Source organism: Dasypus novemcinctus, chromosome 24 (assembly GCF_030445035.2).
Source record: "Dasypus novemcinctus isolate mDasNov1 chromosome 24, mDasNov1.1.hap2, whole genome shotgun sequence".
Classification (NCBI taxonomy): domain Eukaryota; kingdom Metazoa; phylum Chordata; class Mammalia; order Cingulata; family Dasypodidae; genus Dasypus; species Dasypus novemcinctus.
Genome location: NC_080696.1, coordinates 65,349,985 through 65,361,648, shown reverse-complemented (window position 1 = coordinate 65,361,648; position 11,664 = coordinate 65,349,985). Strand labels below are relative to the sequence as shown.

General features: G+C 69.3%; 1 protein-coding gene across 1 annotated transcript in view; it reads right to left on the bottom strand.

Moving 5' to 3' along the window:
* Window positions 1-1,492: 1,492 nt before the first annotated feature.
* CDH4 (cadherin 4) overlaps window positions 1,493-11,664 on the bottom strand; it is a 145,004-nt gene continuing 134,832 nt past the window's right edge. The window contains exons 9-13 of the mRNA XM_058287276.2: window positions 10,326-10,559; window positions 9,205-9,438; window positions 5,580-5,719; window positions 4,037-4,201; window positions 1,493-1,888 (exon numbers count right to left, since the gene is read on the bottom strand). Of these exons, the coding sequence (XP_058143259.2) occupies window positions 1,685-1,888; window positions 4,037-4,201; window positions 5,580-5,719; window positions 9,205-9,438; window positions 10,326-10,559 (977 nt within the window). The 3' untranslated portion in view covers window positions 1,493-1,684. The remainder of the gene's footprint in view (window positions 1,889-4,036; window positions 4,202-5,579; window positions 5,720-9,204; window positions 9,439-10,325; window positions 10,560-11,664) is intronic.

Below are 11,664 nucleotides of genomic sequence, written 5' to 3'. Positions count from 1 at the left end.
CCGGGGGCCCCTCGAATTGCCGGAGCCCATGGGGGTTGGGGAAGTGCCGTCCACGCGGGCAGCGGGCCTGGGGGCCTGGGAAGGGCCTGCAGCCCACCCCCCAAGGGCGCATCGCAGAGGCGGCCCGGTGGGCTCTTGCCGGCCGCTGGCCGGGGCCTGGGACGCTGCCGCCGTGGGAGAAGGCGACGCATTTGGACCCTGACGTCCACCGGGCCACGGCCACGGTATCGCCCTGTGTGTGCATCTTTGAGGCCAAAGCTTTTGGGGAGAGGGGTGAAGCTGCGACGGGGAAAAGGCCACAGGCCCCTAGGGGACACCCAGCCCCCCGGCCCCTGGGAGGAGAGAGGGGCTTCCTGGCCCAAGGAGCCGGCGAGGACCGGCACTGGGGAGGGGCTCAGAGCCGCGGGGGTCCTTGTCCTCCACCAGGCGCCACGGCTCCCCCTTCCTGGGGCCCCTCTGCCACTTTCCTCGGGCCCCCTTTGCCCTTTTCTTGGGACCCCCCTGCCAGCCCACCGATGTCACCCGCCTGGCTCCGCCCCGTGCGGCCTTGTCCCAGGTCCCAGAGAGCACGCGCAGCAGACAAATGCGGGGTGGGGGGCCCTCGAGGACATGCCCCTGCGCCGTCCTGGTCACTGGCCTGGGCACCGGACTTGAGCGTCAGGCTGCCCGTCCAGAGGACAGGGGCAGGGCGGTCCCCGGGCGGCCACTCCTGCCTGGGCGGGTCTGGGTCTGGAGGAGGAGCTCGGCCACGTCCTGGGTCTGGCGCCGAGACGCCAGGGCCAGAAGGGCCGGTGGCGCCCGGCTCCCTGCTGTCACCCCAGCCGGGCCACGGCGGGGACAGGAGCTCGGGCGCTGAGGGCGCGGGGAGGCGGCAGTGGTCGAGCCTCCTGCTTCTGTCCCAGTCACCGGGCTGCCCGGCGCCGCGTGAGCACCAGGCTTGCTGCCCCCCGGGGGTGCTGAGCGCCAGCGGGGTCCCGGCTGGGGAGCGGTGGTGGCCTCGGTGGGGAGGGGCGGGCGCTCGGCGGGGCTGGAAGGCGGGGGTCCTGGTGGCATCTGGGGCGGGGTTGGCTTTGCAGGAGGCCCCACGGCGGGCTGGGGGCCCGCGCAGGCGGCAGACACGGGGGTCCCGGGGACGGCCCCTGGCACCCCCGGCCCCGCCCCAGCTATTCACGGCACCCACTCGAGCCTCGGGGAAGGCCGACCCCACACCGTGGTGGCCCCGGGGCCCGGCCTGCCGCGGCCTGGGGACCCCCGGGGGCGCGGGGCACGGGGGGCCACGGGGCCGGGGCGCAGCTCGGAGTTGGGCCTCGAGTCGCTCTTCTTGGTAGGTGTCGCCTAACGGGTCGCCCCCTTTTTTCTTAAAGACGAAAACCAAGCAAACCAACAGAAACAAGAAGGAAAGAAACGTCCTCCCCGCTCCTCCGCGGACGCCGCGGGGGGCCGGCCTGGGGTGACCCCTGAGCTGAGGGAAGCTGAGACGTGTACCAAAAGGCACTTTCTTATTTTTTTATAAACAGTGCTTCTGCTCTAAGAAATTCAAGTTGCGACGGTGCCCGGCGCGCTCCTTCGGCAAAGGGGCGCGGCGGGTGGGCACCGGACAGCGGGGGCCGGGCGGGGCCCCCCCCGCGCCGCGCCACGACCTCGGCCCCCTCGGCGTCCGGGCATGCCCGCGCGGGTCGGGCCGCTACTCGTCGCCGCCGCCGTACATGTCCGCCAGCTTCCGGAAGCGCGGCCCCCACTCGCTCAGGTACTCGTAGTCCTGGTCGCCGGAGCTGGACGAGGCCAGCGAGCTGACGGAGCCCGCGGTGGAGCCGCTGCCCTCGTAGTCGAAGACCAGCAGCGAGTCGTAGGGCGGCGCCGTGGGGTCGTTGTCGGCGGCGCGCAGGCCCTGGGGGGGGGCAGAGACACGGGGGTTAGGGCGCAGGCGAGGCGTCCCCTCCGTCCTGACGGAACGGGACGGGGTGCCCGGAAGAGGGAGATGGGGTTATAGGACCTCGTATACAGTTGGGGCTCCATAAATGCTCCCTGCGTTCAACTGAAGGGCATTTCAGAGAGCCGAGCAGGGAGGAGTGTTGGCAGACGGCAGACGGTGTGCTGGAGGCAGCGAACGCAACGTTTGCGGCCTCCCAGAGGCAAGTGGGCCGGGTGCGGCCTGGGGCGAGCACTCAACTCCTCCCTGGGGGCGGGTGGCTCTCCACTCCAGCCGCTCCGCCTCTCTTCCTCTCTCCATGTCCGTCTCTCGCTCAGTCCCTCTGTCTGCCTCCCACTGTCCCCAGGTCCCTCTCTGTCCCTCTCCTTCCCTCCGGCCCCCTGTCCGTCTGTCTTGGAATGCTCCCCGCTGGCCCCCCGAGGTCCGCACAGAACCGAGCTGCAGGGGTCCACGGTGGTCGCTGACACCGTTTGTTGTCCACCTGCCCCTCGCAGTGTCACGGCCACCCCCCCCCCCCCGTGGCTTCAGTGGCGTCCTCCAAGGAAAGGCCCTGGCCTGTGCTCCTGGGGTCGACTCCAAACTGAGCGGACGCTGGCGCGTGGACAAAACGTGAGAGCGGCTCCCGCGGGCCGCCCGTGTCTCCCGGGTTCCAGGGCTGGGGGTGGACGAGGACGCAGCTCGTCCCAGGACCCGCCGTGGGCCCGGCTTGGTCTGTCCAGCGCACCCGGGCACCCGGGCTGCCCAGTGCCCCTCCCGCTTCATGGAGCTCCGCCCCGGGTGGGCAGCCCCCTCGAACCAACCCTCAAGGATGGGCCCCCAGGCCACCCCCCAGGCAGAGCCAGCCTCCCCCCGGGCCCCCAAGCGGCTCCTGAGAGCTCGCGCCCGCGCACGGGCCAGGCTGAGCAGCTGCGCCGCGCGGCAGGACATCCCTTCCGCGGGGACGCTTCCTCACAGGCTGGGGCGGGGGGAGAGGGCGCGTGGCCTGACCTCAGGGTTCAAGGCCGCGTCTTTTCTGAGGGAGCGAGCAGGCCCCCTGGCTGCGTGTCGCCCCACTCTTGTAGGTGGGACAGAGCGTCAGTTTCGAGGCCCCCCGCAGTCCCCGAGGCCGGGGCACGGTGGCCGGGCTGGGGCTGCCTACTGAGCCTCCCCCGCGTGGTCACTGCGTTCTTTCCTGGCCTTTTCCTCCGTCCCTCCTCCTGGAGGCTTGCTCCTCTACGTCTGTTCTTTCCCGTTCTCTTGGCGGCCGCCACGCAGGTCCACTCTGGCCCCGCTGCTGCCCTGGGAGGGGTCACCTTGGCACCTCCAGCGCCGGCTGCTGGGCACCGGCCTCTCCGGTTTCTGCTGGGAGCAGCTCGGAAGCCAGCCTTCTCACACAGGCCGCGCAGGGTTTAAGAAGCGTTCCCGCGCTGCAGGTGGAGAGCGTGTCAGGCCACGCGTGGTCAGACGCGGGGCAGCTGGAGGACCTTCCCTCGTGGCCTGGGACGTGGCCTCTTCGGGACAATGTGCTCAGAAACCCCTTGGCCCCTGAATCACGCCCCGATAGGACGGGTTCTTCTGAAGTTGGATTTTGGTGGCGGCCGAGATGCAAGTGCCACCAATGCCCTTTAAAAGTCCAGCCGGCACCTGGGGGCAGCCCGGGCCAGGCCACAGGGGGCCCGGGACGACCCTGCCCGCAGAGCCCGTGTGGGAGAGGCCCGGGAGCTGCAAGGACCCGGCTGCCAGGCCAGCGGCCACCTCGGGGAGGCCCCTCGCTGGGGGTGCCACAAGGGCCCGTGCGAATCGCTCCTGCCTTGGCCCGGCCGGGCCCCTGACCGTCGTCCAGCGCTGCCCCCGCTGACTCCCGGGCGGCCTTTCCCACTCGTCCTGCAGACGGAAAAGCCTGCAGGACGGTTGTCTGGCGCTTGGAGGCCAGGTCCCCGCGACACCCCAGCTTCTGGGATCGGCACCAGGGGGCGTGGCCAGGGGCCCTGGGACTCAGTTTCTCCCGGGGGCACCGAGGTTAGGGGAGGCGGGGTAGACCAGAAGGCCCACATCGGCGCCCAGGCGGGCCGCTGTGTCCCCGTCCCGCAAAGCCCACGCCGCCGCGGTTCTCGCCGCAGCACCCACCTCGCTGATGAAGTCGCCGATGTCGCCCGGGTGCGGCACCGCGGGCCTGGCCGGGTACTGGGGCTCGGCGCCCACCGGCCGCTCGTCCACCCGCCGCACGCCGGGGGCCTTGCTGAGCACGTGCTCCGTGGTTTCCGGCTGCTGCAGCTGGCTGAGGTCGTAGTCCTAGGACGAGGGGCCGGGACGTGGGGCGGCGTGGGTGGGGGCAAGGGCGGGGACACCGGGAAGCCCTGGCATTGCCGTGCAGCCCCCTCGCCTGGGCCCCAGCTCCCTCTGTCCTCTCACCTGGACCCCGAGTGCCCTGTCACCTTACCTGGTCCCCAAATGCACCTGCTGTCCCCCCCTCACCTGGTCCCCGAGTGCATCTGCCTGTGTCGCTAGGACCCTCCCCCGGGCAGCTCCCCTGGACTGGGGGCATCTCTGGAAGCACCCCCCCACCGACAGAGGAGCCAGCTGGTAAACCGAGTCAGGAGGGCTCAGCAGGGAAGCTGTATCTGCAAAGGCCGTTCACCTGCCAGTCCCCGCACCTCTGAGCGGCGAGAGGCCTGTCCAGGCTGTGCTCCGGGTGGCGCTGTTGCCTCCAGACACCCAGGACCCCGCTACGCCTGGGTCCCCGCACCCCCGGAGTGAGCAGTCCACCCGCCCACGCGGCCACCCTCGCACGCCCACCAGGCTCCACATGCCCTCATGCGCACGCCCGCCCGGCCCTGTACACTCACCCTCGCACGCCCACCCGGGCCCCACACACTCACCCTCGCACGCCCGCCCGGCCCTGCACACTCACCCTCGCACGCCCACCTGGGCCCTGCGCACCCTTGCACGCCCACCCGGGCCCTGCGCACTCACCCTCGCATGCCCGCCCGGCCCTGCACACTCACCCTCGCATGCCGGCCCGGGCCCCACACACTCACCCTCGCACACCCACCTGGGCCCCGCACACTCACCCTCGCACGCCCACCTGGGCTCTGCACACTCACCCTCACACGCCCACCCAGGCCCTGCACACACCCTTGCACGCCCACCCAGGGCCCATGCACCCGCAAGCACACGCCCACCCAGGCCCTGCACACTCACCCTCGCACGCCCACCCGGGCCCTGTGCACCTGCAAGTGCTGCCCACCCAGGTCTTGTGCGCCCAGCCAGGCGCCACGCCCATCCTCGCACGCCCACCCATGGCCCACGTGGGAGCTGTTCCCGTGGGGGGTGCTAAGCCTTAGTGGGTGGGACCCGTGTGCCCGCCCCCCCCGCCGCGGGGCTGCCTTCTCGGCCTCTGCGTCCTGGGTGCCGGGGGGGGGCCATGCGCGGGTGAGCCGCTCCCAGGAAGACCCTGGCCTGGAGCGCGGGGCGGCCTCTCCCCGTCCTGTCCTCCCGCGTGGGGTTTGGCGGCCATGGGGAAGGGGTGCCTGCACCCCCCAAGGAGGAGCAGCTGGGGCGCGACGCCTGCTGGGTCCCCGGGACCCCAGGACCGTGACACATGGGGGCAGACGCCCAGGCGGCCCGGCCCCGCGCCCTCACGCACATGCCCCCCGGCCCGCGCGCCCACCTGGTCCTCCTCGCCGCCGCCCTCCTCGTCGTACTTGAGGATGTTGTCGCGCACGTCGTCCTCGGGGTCTATGAGCAGCTGCTTCGTGTGCCGCTCCCTCTCCCGCCTCTTCATCCACACGGCGAAGAGCAGGACCATGGCTGCGGGCGGGCGCGGGCGTGAGCGGCACGTGCACGGGCACCTGCACGCGTGTGAGCATGCCAAGCACCTGCCCGTGGGCACACTTGACTGTGTGCGCCGTGTGCACCTGTGTGAGCAGGCACGAGTGCGTGCGCGGCTGCATACGCTCGTGCACACGCGTGGTTGTGCGTGAGCCTGTGTGCATCAGTGCACGTGCACTTGCACATGTGCAGTGCATCTGCATGCCCACGTGTGTACACACACGCATGCACACGTGTGTGTCTGTGTGTGCAGTGCCCGCCCTCTCCCGCTCCCTGCTTGCTGTCTGGAGCATTTTCTAAGGATTCCCCAGCAGCCCCCCACGGGGCCGGGGCAGGGCCACCCCTGGGCGCAGGTGGTCCTGGGCAGGGCGGCGCTCTCCCCGCAATCACCCTTCCCACAGGCGGAGGGAGGGCTTCAGGCCCCGAGTCTGGGTGGAATGGGGGGGGGGGCTCCCCCACACTGGGAAGAGGCTCTGCCCGGGGGGCGTGGGAGCCCCTGGGGGTCTCGGAGGCGCCTGAGGGCTCCTGCAGCCTCGGGCAGGTGGGCAGGGGGGAGAACGAGCTGCCCCTGCCCACCCTCCAAGGGTGACTGTGGACGTGACCGTGCTGGACGGGGGGCGGCCCCAGAGGGGCAGCCTGTCGCCAGGGGGAGGCCGCAGCACCGGCCCCATGCACCATGGCCCCCGTCCATGGGTGGGGGGAGCAGCCCGGCCCAGTGTCCACCCACCCCCATGCACCCCTGGCTGCTCGGCTCGTTCTGGCCCCGATGTCTCCAGCCTCCCCATCAGCTGCTTCTGGGGCGCCTCGCTCGTGGGGGGCAGGACAGTGCCCCAGGAGCTCGCACTGACTGCACCCAGTGACCGCAGATGTGCCGTTTCCTGGCGTCCCCCTTGCCCCTCACCGCCCATTTCACAGGCAGGCTGGGGACACCCCTGGATGCCGCAGAGACGACGCGGATGGCCGAGGAAGGGCCCTTGGGGGCACTGCTGTCCCGCGGCTGTGGAGGGGCCGGGGCGGCCGGGGGCCCTGCCCTGGGCGCGGCCGGGAGGGGCAGCCACTGCCAGTTGAGCAAGGCCTCGAAGCCTGGACTCAGCTGGACGGAGACCCCCAAGACGGCCAGCTCCCAGCAGCACCTGGGCCTGGTCACCGGAGAAAAGGTGGCTGAGGTATGCGAGGGGCGCAGAGTCACTCCTCCAGGAGGCACCGCCCGGCCCAGGCGCCTCTTCAGAGGAGGGGCGCTGGGAAGAGGGAGCCCCTGGCCGGAGCCGCCTTCTGTCAGTTAGCGCTTGGGCTTCTGCGTGTGGGAAGCCCGCCAGGCTGGCAGCAACTGGCACTTCCGGGGACGGAGGACCTTGTAAAGAGCCCCAAAACCAAATAGAGGGAAGTGGACGTGGCTCAATGGATAGAGCGTCCACCTACCACATGGGAGGTCCAGGGTTCACACCTAGGGCCTCCTGACCCGTGTGGAGCTGGCCCATGTGCAGTGCTGATGCGCACACTGCCACGCAGGGTGTCCCCCATGTAGGGGAGTCCCACGCTCAAGGAGTGAGCCCCGTTAAGAGTGCCGCCCCACGTGATAAAAGCACAGCATGCCCAGGAATTGTGCAGCACACACGGAGAGCTGATGCAGCAAGATGACGCAACAAAAAGAAGCACAGATTCTGGGTGCTGCTGACAAGAATACAGGTGGACACAGAAGAACACACAGCGAATGGACACAGAGAGCAGACAACTGGGGTGGAAGGAGAGAAAAAAAAATAAAAATAAATAAATCTTTAAAAAAACCCACAAAACCAAATAGGGTCAGTCTGGCTGGGAGATTTAAAGCGCGGTCAGAGTCCGTCTGGAGGCCGCTCCGGGGCCATCTCAGCCCGACCCCACAGAGCAGGACCCCCTGGGGCAGCGAGTCCAAGCCCGCGGGACCACCTGGCCCCAGAGTTGAACCTGAGGTGGGGGCTCAGGACCCTGCAGCCCCCGAAGCCACGGCCCTCCTCCTGGAAAAACCCTTGCCCGGAAGCGCCGCCTGAGCCTGTGCTCCCCAAGCTGCGATTCTAAGCCCCGGAGCAAAGGCCCCGACTGCCGAGCCGCGCGGTTATTTCTCCGTCGACAACCTGAAGCCGGGGGTGAGGCCTCCCGAGCCAAGCGGCCTGTGGGTGCGGCTCATCTGTCTCCGCAAGCGAGTCGGACCCCAGCGCAGGGGCGCGGCCCGCTCGGCCAGGGGTGGGGGCTCGGATTTGGAGAGGTGGTGCCCCGGCCCACCGCCTGCCCCCGTCATGTGGCCAGGCCGGGGCAAAGTGCAGGTGGGAGGAGGGGCGTAGGGCACATCCGGGGGGCTTCCCCAGCACCCCTGTGCCCTCAGCCCCCTGCGGTTCTGGGAAAGTCAAGAAACCGGTGGCGGATGGGACGGCTGAGGCCTGCACACGCCACGAGCCACCACAGGCCACCACGGGCTGCCACGGGCCGCCACGGGCCACTACGGGCCACCACGGGCCGCCACGGGCCACTACGGGCCACCACGGGCCGCCACGGGCCACTACAGGCCACCACGGGCCGCCACGGGCCGCTGTCCATTCGGAGGGAGCCACGGGTGTGGCGTCCCCCCTGCATCCACCGGGGGCTGCCCGCAGGCCTCAGGGCCCCAAGGAGCCAGCCTCAGGGTGCGGGGCGCGTGGAGGGTGGCGTGGGGGCTGGAAAGGGGCGGCCGTGGAGGCCTCCTGAGCGGGGACGAGCCGGCACTGGCGTCGGTGGGGACAGGAGCTGCACCCCCCGCCCCATCGGCAGGTCCTGACAGGCCGGGGGTACACTCAGGCCCACATCGCCCTGTGACCACCAGCACCCCAGTACCCCTGGGACCCTGGCACCCCAACATCCCTGGCACCCCTGGTACCCCAGTACCCTGGCACCCCTTGTACCCCTGGTACCCCAACACCCTGGCACCCCTGGCACCCAGCACCTACAGCACCCCTGGCACCCAGCATCCCCAGTTCCCCAACACCCTGGCACCCCAAGATCCCTGGAACCCTGGTACCCCAGCACTCTGGTACCACCGGCACCCCTGGTACCCCAACACTCTGGCATCCAGCACCCTGGCACCCTTGGTACCCCAACACCCCTGGTACCCCTGAAACCTTGGCACCCCTGGTACCCCAACACCCTGGCACCCCAAAATCCCTGAAACCCTGGTACCCCAGTACCCTGGCACCCCTCACACCCCTAGTACCCCAACACCCTGGCACCCCTGGAACCCCAAAAGCTGGCACCCAGCACCTACAGCACCTCTGGCACCCCTGGCACCCAGCACCCCCAGCTCCCCAACACCCTGGCACCCCAACATCCCTGGAACCTTAGTACCCCGGCACCCTGGCACCACCGGCACCCCTGGTACCCCAACGCTCCGGCAGCCTGCACCTGCCACCCCTGGCACCCAGCACGCCCGGCTCCCCGAGGCCGCCCCCCCCACTCACTCAGCAGGATGATGATGCAGATGAGGATGGCCACGATGGCGCCCGTGCCCAGGCCGGCCGCCGCCACCGCGCCGACGGTGGTGCAGTCGCCGTTCTCGTCGCACGGGCACACCTTGACTTTGATGACGGACGTGTTGGACAGGGGAGGGTTCCCCGAGTCCGTGACGATGATGGGGACGTCGTAGACGCCGGCCTCCAGGTACAGGATGCGCAAGCTGAGCTGCGCGTAGTCACCTGAATGGACGACAGCACAGCGTCCCCCATCAGCGGGCTGCAGGGCCCCGAAGGAGCGGCCCGATGACGGCACGAGATCTACGGGCTCCGCGGGCGCCACACCGACACCCCCACACCGCAAGCCGCATGAGAAGGTGCTGGCGAGAAGGGAAAGGCACCTGTGACGTAGAATGAAGAGTTAACTTCCTTTATAGATAAAGAATTTTAGTAAATCCATTAGGGAAAAAACTCTCCAAGGAAAAAGAGGCAAAGGGCTTGAACAACTGGCAGAAAAAATAAATATAGGAACAGTAAATACATGGAAACGTGTCCACCGGCAGGCAAGAGATGCAAATGGAAACAATGGTTTGTGCCCATAAAATTGGCAAATTCCTTTTTTTTTAGGTACTGAGGCCAGGAACTGAACCCGGGACCTCCCGTGTGGGAAGCAGGTGCTCAACTGCTCGAGCCACATCCGCTTCCCAAATTCCTTCCCATGATAACATTGGGTGTTGGTGAGAGCTGGGGAAACAGGCAGTCCTAGTTCCACTAGGAACACGGATAACCTTCCCAGGGGTGTGGTCACGATCTGCTTTTTGGCACCAAGTCCCCCCCCCCCCAGGAAAGTGTCCCACGGCTGCGCCCGGGGCGGGAGCCGATTGCCCCCTGCTGGCCAGGAGGCAGGTGTGGACGTTCGCAGAGTGACGTCGGAGGTGCCCGGCTCTGCTGTTTCAAACGACCGGACATCGACAGCAACTCCCGGCCTCGGCGGGGACGGACGGAGCCGGGCTGGGCAGCTGAGGGTGGCCCGCGTCCCCTCCTCGTGGGCGAGGCTCCCCGAGAGGGCCCGGGACCCCGCGGCCGTGCCCGCCTCTCGGCCTCCTCTGGGGGCGCGCCCCGGCGCTCACCGTTCAGGCGCGTGATGGTCCAGTTCCTGCGCACGGCGGCGGGCACGAAGGGCAGCTCGAAGACGTAGGGGCCGACGTTGGGGTCCACGTCGGCGTCGGCCGCCGTGATGTTGATGGCGTTGAGGCTCGGCCTCTCGCACACCTGCGCCTCCTTGGGCAGCAGCTCGGGCGCGTTGTCGTTGATGTCGATGAGGTAGATCTGCAGGGTCCCGGTGCCGCTGGCGGGGGGGATCCCTGCGGGACAGGCACGCACGCGCGGGGTCCCTCCTGGGCCCACCGGCTGGGGCCCAGAGCCGTGCCCAGCCCCTCACCTGCACACCCCGTCCGTGCAGACACCCCCGGCCCACGTGGCCCCCCGGACCCCAGCGGCCCCCGGCCCATGTGGCCCCCCAGACCCCAGCCACCCCCGGCCCACGCGGCCCCCCGGACCCCAGCCGCCCCCAGCCCAGGCACACAGAGCTGCAGAGAGCGTGCACACGTGGCCACGACCTTGACCTGCAGCCCCGCGCGCGGCACTGGCTGAGCCAAGGGCCAGCAGCCCCTGCCCAGGCCCTCGCTCCCCACTGGGAGCACAGGCTGGGGCTCCCCGGATGCTGGGCAGGTGGGGGTCTGCAGCCTCAGCTGGCACCTGCCTTCCCGCCATCTACCCCTGGGCAAAGCCTCCCTGCCCGCCCCGCCTGCCCGGCCCCTCCCAGCGGGCGCCGCACGTCCAGAGCTTGCTGTCTGGACGCTTCGAGCCAAAACAGGGAGCTTCCGCTTTGGGCACCAACTGCCTGCGAGAGATGGCGACGCTCCAGGACCAGCCTGGGCTGAGGACGTTCTCGCTGCCAGTGCGTGCGTTTCCACAGCGGCACCTGCTTTTTCTGACCCCCGAGCCCCTAAGGACCCACTGGCTGCTGCCGTCACTTGAGCCCCCCTGTGCCCCGTCCCTCCTCAGCTGGGGCCAGCCGTGCCGGGGACACTGTGGGCCTCCTGTCCCCAGGCTCGGACGGCAAACCTGGCCTCTAAGAACCAGTTTTTGGTAGAGGCAGATGGAGGGCGAAAAAGAAGACGTCCCGGAGGATAGCTCCTGTGTCTAGCAGAGGACGCACCAGGACGTCGTGTCGGCTTTGGTGCAGCGCAGGGATGCCTCCCCGGCCAGGGCTAGGCGGGCGGGGCAGGCGGGCAGGGCTCCTGACCCCCAGGTCTCGGGTTTCCTTGCTGTGGACTGAGGTTTGCCCCCGGCCCTCTGCTCGTGGACCTTGGCTACCTGCCTGGGTATTCTGAGGAGCCCCAGGCAGGGTCCAGCCTCGCCTTTGCACTTTCTGCTCCTTGACCCTGGAGCCCTCCCCTCCTCCTT